The 20,464-nt window shown below is 43.4% G+C and overlaps 1 protein-coding gene across 3 annotated transcripts in view; it reads right to left on the bottom strand.

Moving 5' to 3' along the window:
- Positions 1 to 8,116: 8,116 nt before the first annotated feature.
- Positions 8,117 to 20,464, bottom strand: part of LOC149455902 (coagulation factor XIII B chain-like) — a 194,163-nt gene continuing 181,815 nt past the window's right edge. For all 3 annotated transcript variants that reach the window (XM_089685746.1, XM_089685747.1, XM_089685748.1), the window contains 3 exons: positions 18,255 to 18,437; positions 12,720 to 12,902; positions 8,117 to 8,436 (listed from right to left, as the gene is read on the bottom strand). In XM_089685746.1, the coding sequence (XP_089541872.1) occupies positions 8,420 to 8,436; positions 12,720 to 12,902; positions 18,255 to 18,437 (383 nt within the window). In that variant the 3' untranslated portion in view covers positions 8,117 to 8,419. The remainder of the gene's footprint in view (positions 8,437 to 12,719; positions 12,903 to 18,254; positions 18,438 to 20,464) is intronic.

The following is a 20,464-nucleotide window of genomic DNA, read 5'->3' as shown; positions in this document are numbered from 1 at the left end:
AATATACCAAAAGAATTGTTACAATGTCTTAAAAATAACTTTTTGTACAGCTGGTCCACGACACGTCTGGAGTATCCAGGTGTCTTCCCCTTCTTCTAGCATGTTCAAGGCTAATAATGAGGAATTATACCAAGTGATAGTAACAGATCTATTAGTAACTGGAAAACATGAGCTCTCGTGGTTGGGCAGACTAGCGGCCTTTGAGATGTTGATTCTACCTAAACCTTTATACTATTTTAGAACGATTCCAATACTCATCCCTCACTCTTACTTTAATAAACTAGATATAGCGTTGAAAAAATATGTTTGGGGGGGGGGGCCCAGAATCCCGTTTTCAGCTCTCATTAAACATAAATCTAGAGGGGGAGTGTCAGGAATGGACTGGCCAGCAATGGTGGGACTCACCTGCCTTATGGGCTGCAGTACCAGGGCTGGCCAGCGGGTGCTCCCAGCAATCAGAGACTCAACCTTGCAGCCAGCCAAACACCTGAAACTGCTTATACTGGTGTATTTAAGGGATGGCCAGACCTGCAGACTCTGCCTTGGTGTGTGTTTCTCCTGGGCCCTGTATCCTGTTCCTGCTACCCTGTTCCTGGTCCTGTTCCTGTCTGATTCGTTGCTGACCCTGCTCTGATCCCTGGCTTGTCTGACCATTCTCCTGCTCTGATCCCTGGCTTTGTCTGACCATTCTCCTGCTCTGATCCCTGGCTTTGTCTGACCATTCTCCTGCTCTGATCCCTGGCTTTGTCTGACCATTCTCCTGCTCTGATCCCTGGCTTTGTCTGACCATTCTCCTGCTTAACCCTATACGTTCTGACCTCCTGTTATTGACCCGGCCTGCCTGACGACGCTTGCATTGTATGTTTTGTTATCTGTGGGTGGTTTGGTTTGGTTAGTTTGCACTGTGTTATGTTTTAGTATTGCACTGCGTTTATGTTTGTATTGTTAGTCTTTAATAAATTATATTGTTTATAACTTATCCGAAGCCTGCTTTTCCCTGCGTCAGTCACAAACCTCTGGTCATACCCGGGAGCCCTGACATTACACCAAGGCCAATCCTGACCAGAAGTGGCTGAACAGGGAAGCCATCTTGGTTTGTTGATGGGAAGGATGGATCTTGATGAGGTTGTGTATTTATATCTGCTAGTGTTTGATGACAGAGAGTATGCTTATCAGACTCTGAAGGAGTATCCCAGGGATGAACTGCTAAAATGTATACGGCTCGCTCATGTTCTAGTAGATCAGGGCACAGAATTCTCTGAGGTGCAGCCATTGATTCAGGTTTGTGCGGAGTTGGTTTCATCTGGTACCCCCGAATGCAGGGATGAATTTTTGCCGCCATTTAGTGCCGACCAGGTAAAGTCCATGGTATGGTTATTAGAGGATGATGTGGATTGCTTCTTGGAGCATTATGCTGCATGTTCACCACAGGTATTGTATAAACGCAGTGCAGTCTTTGGTCAGGCAGGCTTTGTGTAAGCTCAGCTTTGTTCAACCCATACTGCAGACATGGTCAGACTTGTTGCACCCAGCCGCAGTCAGCTTACAAAAACCAAGTCCTGCTTCTAATCTATTTCCTCAAAACTCTATTCCTGCATTCCCAACAGCTCCTCCTGCCCTGCTATCTACCACATGTCAGTACCCTGTTCCCACTCACTGCACCTATCCTGCCTTTAACCCTGTAAAAAAGCCCTCTGTAGCAACTGTTCCCTCCTCTGTTCCATCCTCCAGCTCTTCTCTGTCTCCAGCTGCTCCATTCGTTTGCAGACCTGCGTTTACTTGCAGTGCTCCAGTAGTTAAAACCAGAAAAAAGCAAAAATTCTTTCCAACCAATACCATCCTGCCAGTATCCAAACCGGTGAGCCTGCCGTCTGAGAACCTGCCTTCCGTGGTTCAGCCTGCTGCCTCGGCACCCACACTTCAGCCTGAGGTCTGTACCCAGCCTGATGCCTGTACCCAGCCTGATGCCTCTATTCAGCCTGATGCCTCTACTCAGCCTGATGCCTCTACTCAGCCTGATGCCTTTACTCAGCCTGATGCCTCTCTTCAGCCTGATGCCTCTACTCAGCCTGATGCCTCTACTCAGCCTGATGCCTCCATTCAGCCTGATGCCTCTACCCAGCATGATGAACTGATCCAGCCTGATGATCCTATTAGGCCAGTTAACTCGATGCCCGCTGTTGATCCAGATGATCCGGTACCTGATCTGGTGCCCGCTGTCGTGCCAATTGACTCAGAGCCCGCTGTCGTGCCTGGTGACTCGGTGCCCACTGCCTTGCCAGATGACGCGGTGCCCGCTGGCGAGCCAAATGACCTGATGCCTGGTGGCCCAGTGCCCGCTGTCATACCTGGTGACCCGATGCCCGCTGTTGAGCCAGACAATCCGGTACCTGATGACCCGGTGCCCGCTGTCGTGCCAATTGACTCAGAGCCCACTGTCGTGCCTGGTGACTTGGTGCCCACTGCCTTGCCAGATGACGCAGTGCCCGCTGTCGTGCCAAATGACCTGATGCCTGGTGACCCGATGCCCGCTGTCCAGCCAGACGGTCCAATGTCTGACCCAGTGCCCGCGGTCATGCCAGTTGACTCGGAGCCCACTGCCTTGCCAGATGACGCGGTGCTCGCTGTCGAGCCAAATGACCTGATGCCTGGTGACCCGATGCCCGCTGTCCAGCCAGACGATCCAATGTCTGACCCAGTGCCCGCAGTCATGCCAGTTGACTCGGAGCCCACTGCCTTGCCAGATGACGCGGTGCCCACTGTCGAGCCAAACGACCTGATGCCTGGTGACCCGATGCCCACTGTCCAGCCAGACGATCCAATGTCTGACCCAGTGCCAGCGGTCATGCCAGTTGACTCGGAGCCCACTGTTGTGCCTGGTGACTCGTGCCTGTCGCTCCGCCTGGGGGTCCGACGCCCGCCGCTCCGCCTGGGGGCCCGAGACCTGTCGCTCCGCCTGGGGGTCTGGCGCCCGCCGCTCCGCCTGGGGGCCCGAGACCTGTCGCTCCGCCTGGGGGTCCGGCGCCCGCCGCTCCGCCTGGGGGCTCGAGAACTGTCGCTCCGCCTGGGGGTCCGGCGCCCGCCGCTCCGCCTGGGGGCTCGAGACCTGCCGCTCCGCCTGGGGGTCCGGCGCCCGCTGCTTCGCCTGGGGGTCCGATGCCTGTCGCCCCACCTGGGGGCCCGATGACTGTCACCCCTCCTGGGGGCCCGGCGCCCGCCGCTCCGCCTGGGGGCCCGATGCCCGTCGCCCCGCCTGGGGGCCCAGTGCCCGTCGCCCCGCCTGGGGGCCCGGTGCCTGTCGCCCCGCTTGGGGGCCCGGTGCCTGTCGCCCCGCCTGGTGGCCCACTGCCTGCTGCTCCACCTGGTGGCCCGCTGCCTGCTGCTCCGCCTGGTGGCCCACTGCCTGCTGCTTTGCCTGGTGATCCGATATGCCTCTGCCCGGAGTCCAGCCTGATGTGCCTCTGCCCGGAGTCCGGCCCGATGTGCCTCTGCCCGGAGTCCGGCCCGATGTGCCTCTGCCCGGAGTCCGGCCCGATGTGCCTCTGCCCAGAGTCCGGCCCGATGTGCCTCTGCCCGGAGTCCGGCCCGATGTGCCTCTGCCCGGTGTGCCTCTGCCCGATGTGCCTCTGCCCGGTGTGCCTCTACCCGGTGTGCCGCTGCCCGATGGGCCTCTGCCCGGAGTCCTGCCCGGTGTGCCAGTCTTTGATATCCCGCCAGTTACCAGACCCGGGCGGTGGAAAATTTTGCCCAGCTAGGACTGTTTGGAGCGTCCTGAGGCCGCTCCTTGAGGGGGGGGGGTACTGTCAGGAATGGACTGGCCAGCAATGGTGGGACTCACCTGCCTTATGGGCTGCAGTACCAGGGCTGGCCAGCGGGTGCTCCCAGCAATCAGAGACTCAAGCTTGCAGCCAGCCAAACACCTGAAACTGCTTATACTGGTGTATTTAAGGGATGGCCAGACCTGCAGACTCTGCCTTGGTGTGTGTTTCTCCTGGGCCCTGTATCCTGTTCCTGCTACCCTGTTCCTGTTCCTGCTCCTGTCTGATTCGTTGCTGACCCTGCTCTGATCCCTGGCTTGTCTGACCATTCTCCTGCTCTGATCCCTGGCTTTGTCTGACCATTCTCCTGCTCTGATCCCTGGCTTTGTCTGACCATTCTCCTGCTTAACCCTATACGTTCTGACCTCCTGTTATTGACCCGGCCTGCCTGACGACGCTTGCATTGTATGTTTTGTTATCTGTGGGTGGTTTGGTTTGGATAGTTTGCACTGTGTTATGTTTTAGTATTGCACTGCGTTGATGTTTGTATTGTTAGTCTTTAATAAATTATATTGTTTATAACTTATCCGAAGCCTGCTTTTCCCTGCGTCAGTCACAAACCTCTGGTCATACACGGGAGCCCTGACAGGGAGTAGGTTTCCCTGTTGTATATACCTATTAGCATGCTGCACTACTAGATCAGCTGCAGCACTGGTTGATCCCCTCGGATAAGTTATGGGTACAAATAGAGAGAAGCACAGTTCCGGCTGGGGATCTTCAGGCTCTACTACTTGCAAAATCTATCTCCCCGAAATTAATTCATACCTACCTTCCCTCTGTCTCTGCAACATTGAGTCATTGGGTAATAGGCTTATCTAAATCCACCCCATCTACCCCTAAGGTTAAGCTAGACATACCATTAACAACCTATGAACACCTTATTCCCAATCTTACTGTAAAATCCCTGAGAGAAGCGGGCTATTCCAGGTTTACCGACATCCATGCTTCTCAAATGCGGGGCAATATATACCCATTTCTTCAGATTCGGGCCTACCAGGGCACCAACTATAGCTCGGATGAGGAAGTGGACGCTAAGATTTGGCATTCATTATCGAACCCGGCTGGACACAAAAAGGGTATTTCATGGTTCTATAGATTTTTGCAGTATGATTTTGACAACTCAGTGATAACATGTGTAGAGAAGTGGGAAAGGGAGTTGGGGAGATCCTTCACTCAAGAAGAGTGGCAAGCAGCTTGGTCTTGCAATATCAGCCTTTCGAAGTGTACTAATCACTGGGATGGCTCTCTTAAGATTCTGTATCGCAGCTATCTCACCCCATATAAAATCGCAAAAATATACCTCGATGCATCACCTTTTGGTTGGAGGGCTTGTGGTGAGGTTGGAAGTTTACTGCACATTTTATGGGAATGTACAAGTATATGGGAATTCTGGAGTGATGTCTTTGCTTTAATCTCTCTGGTGTCAGGAGTACAGACAAATCCCAATCCCCATCTAGCATTATTAAATATTACATTGAATTTATTTTCTGCTCAATTTCAAACAATTATCGCCCACATTCTAATAGCTGCTCAGCTAACTATTACTAAAGCGTGGAAATCTACTACATCTCTTCCTATTTCAGAAGTGATTAATAGAGTAAACTCCCACTATCTTTATGAGAGAGCCTACGTACTTTCACATCACACTATAAGGGTATTTGAAGTTATATGGCAACACTGGAACACTTTATACAAAATCTCTGATCTATAAGAGTAAGGGACCATATGGCAAGGATGTTGGAATCTTGTTGAATTCTGTTGGATTTGTTGATCTCCTTTTTCTTTCCTTTTGTTTTTTCCTTTTTTCACTATTTTTCCCTGCTTTTACTTTCTTTGTTAAATCTTGTTCGACTGCATTTGCAATAGATAACATTTTGTCCCATATGCATCACATGTGACAGCTTGGGTAATGAAGTGTGCACTGCTATGTTCTGGTATATATATCAGATAATGTTATGTAAATGCTGAATGTACTCTGCATAATTTGGACAACATGTGATGTTCTTATGACTACTGTTACAGTCGACCACTTTTTTCTGTTATTGACTTGGAAAACCTTAATCCCCCAAACATAATATATCTTCTGAAAGCAGGTTCTCTGGAGAATAAATAGTATAGTAGTTGCATTGTTTTATGTTATATGATATTAGCGCAATGGTTTATCAAGTACTCAATTTCAGTAAAAAATACACTAAAGTTACGTTTAGGGCAATATACTACCCCCATTTTTTGTATCCCAAAGATACAATTGCGCCAAGTAAATAGACACCCAGGATGTAAAGCCTTAAAATTGCATGTACTCGTGAAATGTCAAGAAATGTCAGTACCCCAATCTTTCCATAGGGGACACTTTAAAAGCCTCTTCAGGTCATCGGTTTAGATTTAAATGCCAACCGCACATTTTGTAATATGCTACATCTGTAACATCTGTATATATTGTGTAACATGTTGCTAAGAAACTATTCTGACCCCCAGAACACCCCCCCCCATGACAGCATGCTTATCTCTTGTGGCAAATGTCACTGAAAGTGGCACAGCTAAGCAGGGCTCTGCCTGCATTTCTGCATCATTTATTCACAGAAATTTGTGAATGAATGTACTACAAATCTGGTATGTCACCACAGCAGGCAGACCTAAAGTTATTACTGAAATATAAGTTTGATTATCACTGCATTCATATTCCATTGACACTTCTTCCAACTCTGCTACTGAAAGCCCATACCTCGGTATAGGTAGGGAGCTGGAAGATTCCGCAGGAGCGTGCACTCTATTAGCTTCTTCTCTGGCCATGGTGGCTGGTTAACGTGACTGCACAAGCTGGAAGTGATGTAATACATGGGTTCTCACTAAGTAGGTGAGATGACACTCACTAGCCTCCTTCCCCCTCTACCCTGTGGCCCTGCTACGCTGGTCTTGGGTCCACCATTGGGAGCGTGGAGCACAGGAAACCTGGCGGGACACTCATGCATGGAGTAGGTGATTATTCCTGAGGTAAGTGGAAGCAGCAATTGGGTGGCTTTATAGGCTTCAATCAGCATCTCGCTGTAGCAGCCAGGAGTGTGTGTAAAACCATGCGCTGATGCCGATGTATTCCTTACATGCCCATTCTGTCAGTGGCAACAGAAGGTTCAAAGCAACCTGACAAGTAAAAAAAAACATTGTAAATAAAATTTGATCCTATTTTAAGGATACGTTTCGCTTTAGTAACATGCTACACCCCTATTTAGGGTGTAACATGTAATACGTATGTAGCAATCCCCCTCAGCCCCCCACTATTGGGCGGGGTTGCTCTCCTCAGCAGCCACTGTCACATTTTAAAATTGGTGTGGCTGTGCAGAGCTCCTCCCACAGAGATCTGTGAATGAATAATCTATAATTCCAGTTTACCACCATGGCAGACGGTTTGTAGTTCTCAGTGGACTGTGAGCATGTGATCTGCGCACTCATAGTCCATTCACTCTTCCTGCAGCCCTGAAACAAACAGACAGACTGTACAGAAGTACAGACACAGAATGATAGGAAGAGTCTGCAGGAGCCTGACATTGCATTCATGATCCACTGATCACAGGTGCAATGTTCTGCAGGCTTTTGAGAAAAATAACAAAAATACCTCCAAACACGTGCATTTATTTATTTTTATTCTTTTTAAGCCGATCCTTTAACCCCTGATTAGCATTTAGTTCACTCCAATCAGTCCTAATTGTATATTTGCTTTGTTAATTTTTTTTTTGTGTTGTATACAAAAAAAAGTATACTTTTTATCTACATCAACATTTTGTTTTTAATTTACATGGATCAAAGTAGAAAAAGGGCATTTTGAGTGTTGTTATTTTTTTATTTATGGATTGCAGGACAATATCACCAAAATAAAATTTTGCTTGCCCTTTAAATTTATATATGTATTACTTTTATTTTTTTAAGCAATGACAAAGTTATTGCAAAATAAACACACCCATAGCAGAAAATGTAATTGTTCTGATCAATAGAGGGTATACAAGTGTGAGAGATGAAGTGACTAACACTGCATTTATAGGGATCTGGTGCAAACAGCTTAGAAAAACATTATTTAAATCAAAATGAGGTGTTTGAAAATGTATATAAAGAAATCTTAAAAAAATCAAGCTAGAATCCTTATACAGAAATAAATGTTTATGTGTTGGAGCACCAAAACTTCCCAATACCAAAGGCCATGTATAGTAAGTTTGACTGTCTTGTAATATAGATATCATTTCTGTAGACCTTTGCTTTAGCAGCCTGAAGTGTAGCCTTATCAGTAAAACGGACTAGCCCAACACAAATGAATAGTAAGGAATAGCTTTAAGGAGTGGAATTTTCATTGGTTACACAATTTTTGCATGACTGTAAATATAGTTCACCACACAATGCTTTATTCATTTGTTTTTCACTTAAACGTAGTCCACACATTGAAGCCAAAACACATAACAGATCTGTTTAATGTCATAGCAAATTTGTGTAGTAATTTCTTCATCCATCATTGTTCATATCAAGTGAAAGTCCTTCCTTCAGTTGAAAAACTCCAATATTTTTAATATTCAAATGGAAACATCTTCTAAATGTATGTAAGTGACATTATATCATCTTCACACAGCAGATTCTTCTATTAAAAAATAAAAGAACAAAAATGAACCTACATTTGAATCCCAATACATGATGAATGTGTACTGTGAATTTTAACACTCTAAATAAGGCTACTATACAAAACAGATATGTCCAAGCTATTGGCTTTGAAAAAATTACTTTTCAAACACAAACATTTTGAGAAAAAAAAATATGACATAATCTTGGTGTGATTCCAAGCCCAAACACAGACACAGATGACAGGCCTCTGACTCAGTAAGACTTGTATTTGGGAATATTCACATAATAAACCATGTGAAGATTTATTCCAATTATCCAATCGTGTACACAATAAATAAGGGTGGCCATATATGGATCTTTTTTTTTTTCTTTGATCAGTCAGCTTAAAGTGGAACTGCACTGTATCTGAGCACCAAAAACCAAAAATGCTATAATTATTTTTTAATATTCAAAGCAAACTTCTACACCTATCCATGTCTACATGCTTTATTTTGCTGAGAAATCATCTAGAAAAAAAACCCTTTGCATTTCAAGTGGCCATCTTGAGTAAGGGCAGATGATTCATGTTTTACTTCCTGGAATCCATCTGCCCTTAGCTCAGGCATCGGCTGAGCTGAGAACCCTCCCTTCCCTCCTGAAGACTCCTGGGATTTATAACATAATTTGCCAAGGCATGGAAACCAGGAAGTAACTGAAGCTGTAGCCAGCCAAGAGTCTTTCAATTCTTGTTTGAGGTATCTTTGCCCATTCTTCCTCACAAAAGTCTTCCAGTTCTTTGAGATTTCTGGGCTGTCTGTCACGCACTGCTCTTTTAAGGTCTATCCATAGATTTTCAATTATGTTGAGGTCAGGAGATTGTGAAGGCCATGGCAAAACCTTCAGTTTACGCCTCTTGATATAATCCCCTGTGGATTTCGAGGTGTGTTTAGGATCATTATCCATTTGTAGAAGCCATCCTCTCTTTAACTTCAGATTTTTCACAGATGGCATCAAGTTACCATCCAAAATTTGCTGAAATTTTATTGAATCCATTTTTCCTTCTACTCGTGAGATGTTCCCTGTGCCACTGGCTGCAACACAACCCCAAAGCATGATTGATCCAACCCCATGCTTAACAGTTGGACAGAGGTTCGTTTCATTCATTTCTGTGCCCCTTCTTCTCCAAACGTACCTTCGCTCATTCCAGCCAAAAAGTTCAATTTTAACCTCATCGGTCCACAGAACTTGTTTCCAAAATGCATCAGGCTTGTCTATATGTTCATTTGCAAAGTTCAAACGATGATTTTTGTGGTGAGGACGTAGAAGAGGTTTTCTTCTGATGACTATTCCATGAAGACCATATTTGTACAAGTATCTGTTTATAGTGGAATAGTGTACCACAACTCCAGTGTCTGCCAGATCTTTCTGGAGGGATCGTGCAGTCAAACGTGGGTTTTGAATTGTTTTGCTCACAATCCTGCAAGCTGTTCTGTCTGATATTTTTTTTGGTCTTCCAGATCTTGCTTTAACTTCCACTGTTCCTGATGACTGCCATTTCTTAATTACATTCCAAACAGAGGATATTGACATCTGAAAACGCTTTGCTATCTTCTTATAGCCTTCTCCAGCTTTGTGAGCGTCAACTATTTTCAGTTTCAGTTTTCTAGACAACTGCTTAGAAGAACCCATGGTGCTGATTGTTGGGGCAAGGTCTGATGAGTCTGGGCATTTAAAACCTTTGAGATTGACATCACCTGGTCTTCCCAGACGATGATTGAGAACAATCCATGACACTGGCAGGTCTCAGCTTGGCAAAGGGGGCAGTGCATGCTATAAATTCTGCAGGGTGCCCAAACTTTTGCAGACGCCATTTTTTTGTTTTCTGTTATTTTGAAAGTGTAAATGATGGAAATAAAATCTAACTTTTGTTGACATATTATAAGAATGTCTTATCTGTAATTTGATGCCTTTTGGAGATTTTTCCATCTTTCCTTGGCTTCTTTATGCACATTAATACAAATTTTTAGCTGGGGTGCCCAAACTTTCGATCCCCACTGTACTTTCATATCTATTTACTAATGTTAGCAGCATAAGGATTAAAAATAGTTAGTGTTAATTGAGAGAGTGAAGTTCCGCTTTAAGTAAACAGGGATTTGCTTTTCACATGACTGAATAATTGAAGTGAATCCTCAAACCTTTAATTGTGGAAATGTTCTGAAGTACTTTAGTAAATCAGCCTTAGGCCTCATGTACATAGGTAGCTGGGTCCATACAATGTAACCTTCAGGTGTATTTCCCTGCCAGGGAGCCATCCATAGAAATCAACAGCTATAAGTGGCCATGCAGGTATACACAGTGTAACATTATGAAAGGCGAGGTGATTGAGGGATGCTATGTATCACCTCATCACATGCTTTCATATGTAGAGCACTAAGGTGGAATTCAGTCCAGGTTTTCTGGACCACCTTGGCAGTGTTGGTTCTGAACCAAAGTTTCCTTCCACCTGTGACCACCAGCAGGTGGTATAAATAAAGCAGGACTGGAGCAAGAGGTTGCTCTTGGCCTGGGACTCAGGAAGCCATACCTGAGAGGGCTGTGTATGTGAATGTTTGCTTTGTACGAGAAAGAAAAAGGTTTGCACAATGTTTTGTTTTGTTGGCGACTGGGACAAGCCCTTCACCTGTGAGATAGGAATCTCTTCTGTTTAGTTAATGCCTGGATGGCAAGCATTTATTTTCCATGCAACCTTTTAAATAAAACTGGCTACAAGTCAGACTTTTAAGAAAGACTTGCCATCTGGCTGCACTAAATGTAGTTGCAGCAGTACTCTTTAAAACTGACAAGTGCAGCCCAATGCAGGCATTGTTCAGACAACATACTACACTTGCCCTTGAAGTACACCTATGAATCCAGAAGTATGGGAGTTGCCTTTAAATGCCTCCTGAAAAGACAAGTTGCCAAGCTCTGTCTGGCTTTAATAATTTTGAGTCAATGGCTTGGAGTTTCCAAATATCCAATATTTATGCTTTTCCAGGTCTGTAATTCAAAATGTGTTGAATTAAAAAAATCATCATAACAGCATACCTATGATTCTCAAAAAGAGGGCCAAAATGAAAGCCCATTTAATTGTCACATATACTGTACATATTAGACATTGCTGCTCATGCCAGAGGTATAAAATAATTTTAGGACTGTAGTTTTATTTTAACACTGAATTGATGGGCTATAATGGTTGCTAATGACTGTTACCAGTTATGTGTACAGTATCTTAATTTTTCACCAATTTGCAAATACACACACTTTTTAGCCTAGAAATGTTTTTTTATTAAATGGACACAGTCCTGATCGTTTTTATTTGGCCCATGTGCAACGGCCCTCTTATACAATGTGCCCTCCTGTGCATTTGCAATGGCCCTCCTGCGCTCACCTTGAGCCGGTCAATGAATTCCTGCCATTGTACAGGAAGATGCCCAAATTTTACTCTCTATTGGTCAGATATCACTACATTTATAACTTCTGTAATTCAGGTTCCTTTCCCCCCTGAATCTCGAATCCTATTGGGCCTGTAAATGACTTTGTGGTCTTCTAAATTTAACACCTTTATAGCACACACCCTTACAGCAGCTCACTTAGCACTTGCCAGGAACTGGAAATGCCCTTAGCCTCCAACTCTTTCTGAGACTGTTTCCATTCTTAATGACCATTTCCCTACTGAATACACAGTATGTTTACTAAGGTTCATTTCACATTACCCAAGTTTTATTCAAACTGGGATCCCCGGATCATACGTAGACTGTAGATGTATTACTCTCATGTTAAAAACTGATCCCAACCTTAAAGGCAAAATATAAGCCTAATCCACACCCTTAAACTCTCATCATTAGCCACTGCCAGTACAAATCCAATAGGAACCTCCTTCCTATGTTTAATTGCACTATTGGTAACATTTATTATCTGTTTCTACCATCGCTTCCACTAGATTTTTGTTATAATACTTGGGTTGTTTTAACTCTAGCAGCATACTGCAATTTCTGATGTGATTTTGTTTTTGTATTCCTTTCTTTTTGAAATCTTAATAAAGATTTAAAGTTTTTTGAAAATGCATTGTTCTGTAAACTAGTGCATGCCAAGCTTCAACATTCACATACAAAATTTACAAAGGTACGTTGCATCTAGGAGTACATATTTGGTGTGTATATGTTATCGGATACTGAGTGACTCCAGACTTAAATTGTTGGGAAAATAATATAAAAACAGTACGTGCACCTATCTCAGAAGGCCAAAGTGTGAAAAACTCTCCATAAATACTAAAAATCACCATACCTCGACAGACTGGCTCCTTGTCCCATTCTCCATCTTTACATGTAATTACTTGATTTCCTTCAAGTTTATAATGATTTGCACACTTATATGTTACAGAAGAGCCTGATTGATAGGTCTTTTCTTTTATTTCTGTGATGTCTCCAGATTGTACTACTGGTGGTGCACCGCAGGTCTGTCCAATTCCTAAAACAAAAAAAGTACAACTCAACTCACGCAACTACATATTTGCACACTTTTTTTAACCATTTACTATTATTTCTATTATTTTCTATTTTAAAATATAGCCAAAGTCAAAAATTGTTTTGGTTTGCTAATGAAAGGAAATTTCATTTTTTGACTTTTATTTTGTTTTTGGGGATACTATGTATTTTTATTCTTTGCTTTATTTCACTGGGGAGATTTCCCTTCATTTGCTATCTCAGAGACACAACAAAAAGTTAAAAAAAATCACTGTAAAGTCAGGGGAACATCCCTTTAGTTACCACAGAAACAGATGTGCACATTGGAAGATTGCCCCTCATCTCCTATTCTAGGGACAACTACAACATTTTGGAATTTCCCTAAAGTGGTTGTAAATCCAACATTTCATATTTCTGAAATGTTCCAGCTGTACCATGTACATGTATGAAAAAGTATCCTGTTCTCTTTGCATTGCTTCCTTTGTGTGAAATCCCTGGTGTTCCTGACACTCCCTCCATTTTTCTATTAAAAGCTGACCACACTAAGAAAGAGAGCAAACTGTCCTCAGTTTTCAAACTATGTGTACTCTCCTCCAATGATCAGACTTGTCCTGACACTCCACCCGGCTATTTTAAACTGAATGAGCTGTTTTACAAAGTGTTCGTTTATCTAAATATTGTTGCACTATTATGTCAAATAAAAAAAAATAATGGAACAAGTAAAAACCATAACTCCATATATAAGTACTGTATCTGTGAATAAACGACGTCAAGGACAGGCAGAGATTTGTGCTGATGTCACCCACACCTGTCTGGAGCTGGCACCAGTGGCGTTTTTACTGCACGCTTGCATTGATAGATGTTTGGAAGTAAAATTTTAATCATCTATTAAATTATTGGCTGTATTTCTATTTGAAGTCCCATCTTTTTTACCTAGTCTGTCAGAGGATCAAAAGGAGAGAGAAAGGAGTGGAATATACTGGAGATGTATAACATGTTCCCCATGCTGAGAAAGCAATGAAGCAAGATATATGCAGCCAGCCTTTTTTTCTCAGAGAATAGGTGCAGGAACTTCCCCCTTCTGAGTCACTTCTTGTCTCCGCCCCCCCCCACCCACCTCCAAGCATCGTCCCTTGGTTCCACCCCCCTACCCACCTCCCAGTACCACTCCTTTTAGAGAATACGGAGCCAAGTATCATTTTTTGGTGCTAATTTGTATGGAATTTGTTAATAAGATTAGGACTCCCTCCCAGATCTAGCTGACCTCTCTGTAGTGGCCATTTGGCTAGATTGCAGTTGGCAAGTGGTTAAAGAAGGAAAAACAAATCCGCTGTGGTGTCAGTCCGTCGGCTGGTACGTGGCGACGTCACAGAAAGACTCTGCCCTACGTGTTTCCCCAAAAACAGTGTCCTCTGAGATTGGAGATCTGAATGCAAGTGCAATACTTTAGCTATAATAAAAATTTGTTTTTAATGGGGATTCACTATGAAGTTTTTCTTGTCCAACCCTTCCATATATTACTCTCCATCAATCTCAGAGGACGCTGTTTTTGGGGAAACACGTAGGGTGGAGTCTGATGCCACCACATACCAGCCGACGAACTGACACCACGGCTGATTTGTTTTTCCACTGCTCTCTTTCACTCAACTGAATGTAAGTACAATACTTTAGCTATAACAAACATTTGTTTTTAATGGGGTTGTACTATGAAGTTTTTCTTGTCTAAACCCTTCCATATATTACTGCGGAGAGCAGTATGAAGTGGTTAAGCCAGTTCCTGGTGTGAACACGCAGTCACCCATCCATCCTCCCTAGATTTGTCAGTGAGAGTGTCAAGGTGGAGTTTGGACACTATCTTCCCATTTGAGCTCTATAGCTTGAGATCAGTTTGGTTCAGTAAAAGGCTTGCCTGTTTTTTTCTGAGAAGCACCTTTGAGCACAGCAGCACTTTGAGGATTATTAACCAGTTCCCAACCACACTATAGCCGAAGGATGGCTACAGCGTGGTTGTCTGGTCCTGCGACGACATCTATTCCAGAACACGCCCTCTGTGCCCCCAGCGCCACCGGTGATCGCTGTGTCCTACGGACACAGCTGATTACGGCATATGGTAAACGGCCAATCACTGCGGCCTTTTAACACATGATCAGCTGTGTCCAATGACACAGCAGATCACTGCTAAATGCAGTTGCCGATTATAGGCTGCACTTTCCTCACGCAGCCACAGCATGAGGAAAGTACTGCCGAGAACCGGCAAATGTCAGCGAAGGGATCGGCACTGATCATCCCACCTGTGCCCAGCAGTGCTGACCACTTTTACCCATCAGTGCTGCCCACCTGTACCCATCAGTGCCACCCGCCTTTACCCATCAGTGCCACCCACCTGTGCCCTGCAGTGCCACCCACCTGTGCCCTGCAGTGCCACCCACCTGTGCCCTGCAGTGCCACCCATCAGTCCTGCCCATCAGTGCAGTATCATCAGTGCCAGCTCATCAGTGCCACCTATCAATGTCGCCTCTCAGTGCCTCCTATCAGTGCCCATCAGTGCTGCCTATCCATGCCACCTCATCAGTGCTGCCTATCAGTGCCCATCAATGCTGCTCATCAGTGCTGCCTATCAGTGCAGCCTCATCAACGCACACAATTGCAAAATTTTATAATAGAAACAAAGAAAACATTTTGTTGTTTATAGCACAAAAAATAAAAACACCCATTGGCGATTAATTACCAACAAAAGAAAGCTCTATTTGTGTGAAAAAAATGATAAAAATTTCATATGGTGAAATTTCATATATATTTCATACAGTGTTGCATGACGGCACAATTGTCATTCAAAGTGCGACAGTGCTGAAAGCTGAAAATTGACCTGGGCAGGAAGTGTCCAGTAGGCAAGTGGTTAAGCACGGAGCACTTTTTTCTTCACATTTGATTAGGGACTTACATGTATATGTGTTTATTTTGCACTGCATTGTACTGTATATCAGGGCTTAAAATTTGGAGTCTAGACCTACTAGCCAGGCACAAACCTTACTCTCCACCAGTTGCCCCACCCAACCTTGCCCTGGTCCGCCTCCAACCCCACCCCCGGCCCATTCCCCCAACCCCGCCCCCAACCACACCCCCTTAAAGCTTATGAAATTACATTTTTCTTTAGAATAACGAGTCCAAAATATAAAAAACTGCAATTATAACATAGCTTTATTATGCCAATTTAAACATAACAGCAATAGCTTAATAGCAATAGGGTGCAATCAAAATATCAAGTTTTACAGCTTTAAACCTGTAGTGAAAATTTTGTATTTTTTTTTTTTATCTCCTGCATCTTTAAAAAGAGACTTTAGTAACTAAAGTCTCTTTTAAAAGATGTAAGTTTAGTTTACAGAAGTATAGCATAAGACAAAGTGCTTATTTTGATACCAAAAAACATGGAATAATAGTTACTGTAACGTATTTTTTATCTCCAGCAGAGACCTTAGAGAAGTGTGGCACCCCCAAGGTGGTGGAGAGTAGGCCTCGTGTCCCCCAAGGCAGTGGAGAGCAGGCCTCTCCTCGTGTCCCCTGCGGCGGGGGAGAGCGGACCTCTCCTCGAGTCCCCCGCGGCGGGGGAGAGGGTGTCTCCTATCAGCGGAGGAGAGCGGACCTCTCCTGCACCTGTCCCCTCAGCAGCACTGCCAGTGTAATGGAGTGCCGAAGAAGCCGGAAACTGGAAGTTGGAAACCGGACCTCGGCTTCACAATGAGGCTTGGAGAGCAAGGTGCAGCCGCTCCATCATCTTTGGTCACCGCTCGCCACACAAGAATTTCTCCTTGCATTTGGCGAACGGCCAAGCGGCTTTTTCAAGCCCTGCTGTATATCATTTATTATTTGATGGTATACTGTATGTATTGCATGTTGTTTAGTTTTGTATATTATACACATTATTTGATGCAGAGGCCAGAGTTCAGGAGTTAGTGGCGCAGAGTTCAGGGTCAGTAGTAAGGGTCCACAGGTCAGGAACAAGGGGATGTAGAGTCCAGAGATTAGGGGTAAGTGGTGCAGAGTTTAGAGGTTAGGAGTAAATGATAGTCTATCTCACAGTGCAGCGAAACAGCATTCCCCTGCACAGTTTATCACCATCCTTGGACTTGATACTTTCTGTTGACCTCAGCGTAAGCTCTCTTCCTCTTTTCCCCAGGTCCAGTAGGTGGGGCTAGCAGGAGTGTAAATGGCCTCAGCAGTGGCCAATACCAGTCCACCTTTCCATGTAAACAAGGACCTACCCCCCAACATTTGACTGGCACCCAATCACCTTGCCAACACAAGGGAGTGGGGGATCTTCGCTGCAGCTGCAATTGTCACTCGCAGCTGCAGCAAATTTCCCTTAAGAAAGAATGGAATGGTGTTTTCCCATGTAATGCTATGTGTGAGGGCACAGTGGGCCCCCTTTCTCCTTGGAGTTTGTGTGCACTACACAAATTACACCAACAGCTGATACACCACTGACCAGGAGACATATTGGATCTTAGGAACACTGTCACCTGGGGGTTTAAATGAAGAGGTGGAAGTTAATGCCACAAATAAATATATAGAATGAACCTCCTGCACTACCTGCCTGTGCAATAAAAAAAGGGAGAGCTGCTATTACCTGACTATATGCCAAGATATGTATAATATGTAATATGTAAAATATGTATATTCAAAACAAAATGGAATCCCAAAGAATTCTATGACTTCATCCACTTATATGAATAAAACAGTGTAACCCAGTAATGGTTAAAACAAGTGAAAACATTGAACCACAAATATGTAGTACCACAGAACTGAAGAAACAAAAAGAAACAAAAAAAAAAAAAAGCCAAGGACTGACCTGGAACAATGGTCAGTGTGATATAGTGTACAATGGAAATGTGAATAAAAACCTCCCTTAATATCATAAGGTGTAAATGTGCTCCCAGATGTCTGAAAGTGACATCCAATAATGCCTTATAAATATTAATGCAAATTGATAGTGAGAACCAAATCGGGAAGAGTGCTGACCAAGGGAAAAGGTCAGTGATGGAAACACAATAGATAGTGAATGGTTACAAGCCGTCCCGAATGCGGAAGGCTAAAAGTGATAAAAGTGAACTCCCAGATGCCCAAAAGATGGCATCAACATAAGTGACCATAATACCTAAATGCACAAATCAACGTGCAATACTACTATCCGTGTGACCAAAAAGGTCCTAAAATATTTCCCATAAATAATAATGAAGTAATAATAATGTGACACCATACAAAAGTACAAGTATGTTTGAAATGTTTTATGTTGTCTAAGGCAAAAGTAAAATATTATAAGGTCATACAGTTATATAAACTGGAATAAAAAAGCACCTACGTTTGCATTCTGGTCCTTTTGTCCAATTTGAGTCCTCGCAGGTGATATAGTTTGCATTTTGTCCCATCGTATAGCCATCAGCACACTCATAAGTTACTCTTTCACCTGGCAAGTATGTGTGTTTCCTTTGTGCTTCTTTGATTACTGCATTATGAATTGTTGGTGGGCGTTTACATGAGGAATCTAAAAATGGCACAAAAACATGATCATATTTTTTAGCATAATTCAGCCATAAGTAAACAGGAAAAAAAATCCAAACACATGACAGTGTATTGCGATCTTGATTCTTCATTTAATTTCTATAGCACTTGTAGTCATGATTGCCCACTGCAGCACAGACATTCAGGGAATATAAAATGTAACACTGTCTGGCACAGCCATTAACTTCAGAGGTCTGTGTGGAGATTTAATTGATAGGGGAGAGGTGTGGAAACTACACTTTTTTTTTCTAACATGACCTTTAAGTAGAATACCCAACACGACTATGCCTTTTCACAATTTATAAGAAAACCTTTCCAAATCCAAATAAAATTAAACTTACAGAGTAAAAAGTGTCTGTGTGGGTGGGGGAGTATTGTTTTGATGCATCCTTTGATTACTTGATTCTATCTAGCATCTCCACAATAATCTGTGCCAGAATTATGATTACAAAATCATATGTTATAACTGAAGAGAAAATAACTGTGTTTTGCTAACCAACCTTATTATAACCGTGGCCAATTAAATTTTTTTCTAGACAACTGTTATACTGACATTTATAAATAATTAGAATATATAACAATCTGCCAGATGCTTCGGACTTGTGGAATATGGAAAAGGTTGCAATAAATAGTACAGCAGTCAGTGGTGGTGATGTCAGTAGGATTGGTACCCATTGGTATCAGAGATGACTGGCTTAAACTCTTTATTTATACAATGGTGATGTATTTTGAGCAAAACTAATTTGAGTCAAAAATTGTGGGAGACAAACTTCTGCAGTTGTCTTTTGATTATATCACCTATCACACTAAAATTTTCTTAAAAAGGATGCTGGTGGGAAGGCACAAGATTGGACCAGTTGAGCAATAAATTAGACAATAATTTTGGATCCGTGTTAAATCTTTACCAGGTTTTGGAATAACGGTCACATGAGCCTCTAAAAGTTGGGTTGGGAGTGGCAAGTTCTCTTCCAATGAATTAAATGCTCAAACAAAATTGGGGAGAAGCAACGCCTGAAACGTTTTGTAATATAGAGTGGGCAGTCCATCCAGACCTGGACTTTTCCCTGGTTTCATGCTCTTAAGAGCCTCCAAACCTCCCTCAACCGAGATCAATTTATCCAGGGATTCCGCTGCATCAGGGGATAAAGGAGGAACATCATACTGACCAAGGAACGCTTGGATCTCAGTCACACAGTCAAGGGCATTTCCCGGATGGTCTCCTGATGTCGACAGATTATATCATTTTTCACAATATTGAGACACAATAGCTTTCGTCGAAGAGTTTGAACTACCCGACTGATCTCTAATGGAATGAACAGTCATATCCTGTTTGGTTTTCAGAAGTGCTCTTGCATGTTCATAAAAGAATTGTGAGTGGAGAGTAGGAAACTTCCTTCTGATTATGATGTCACAAATACTGGAAGCACACCCTGCAATAAGAAACGCTGCAAGCTGTGCAACCAAATCAATCCATCAATAAGTGTCAGACACTCAAAAGGGATCTTCAATATTTCTGGATCATACAACTGCACCTCCAGTAATGTTGTGTACCTTATCCAGTGCAGAAAATGCAGCAAAGGATCTTATGTTGGCGAAACAGGAGAGAAGTTGCAAACAAGGATGAATTTGCACAGACATACCAACAAGGAACATAAAGAAGATGACCTCTGCACACCTGTAGGACACCATTTCACACAACCAGGCCACACAATGGAAGACCTCAATGGTTTAGTTCTGAAAGGAAAATTCAAATCCATCCAGGAAAGAAAAACATTTGAACTAAGAATGATAATTCTATTTGACACAAAAGATAATGGCCTTAACTTGGACATGGGATTCCTCACTCATTATCCAACAGTTTTATGACTATTAGCTGAAGCTTGACCCCCTCTGTGTGAGTGTAGTATCCCCCCCTCCCTCGCTTTTGATGTATCTTATCTGTAGCCTTTTTTTTTTTCAATCCCTTCTAACATTCTGCTTAAACTTTGTTATTTGTAATAGGACTGTTTG

The sequence above is a fragment of the Staurois parvus genome, unplaced genomic scaffold, assembly GCF_062004578.1.
Source record: "Staurois parvus isolate SC_StPar_1 unplaced genomic scaffold, SC_StPar_1.0 ptg000384l, whole genome shotgun sequence".
Classification (NCBI taxonomy): Eukaryota; Metazoa; Chordata; class Amphibia; order Anura; family Ranidae; genus Staurois; species Staurois parvus.
Note: the sequence above shows the minus strand (reverse complement) of the source record. Positions and strands in the feature narration are given on the sequence as shown.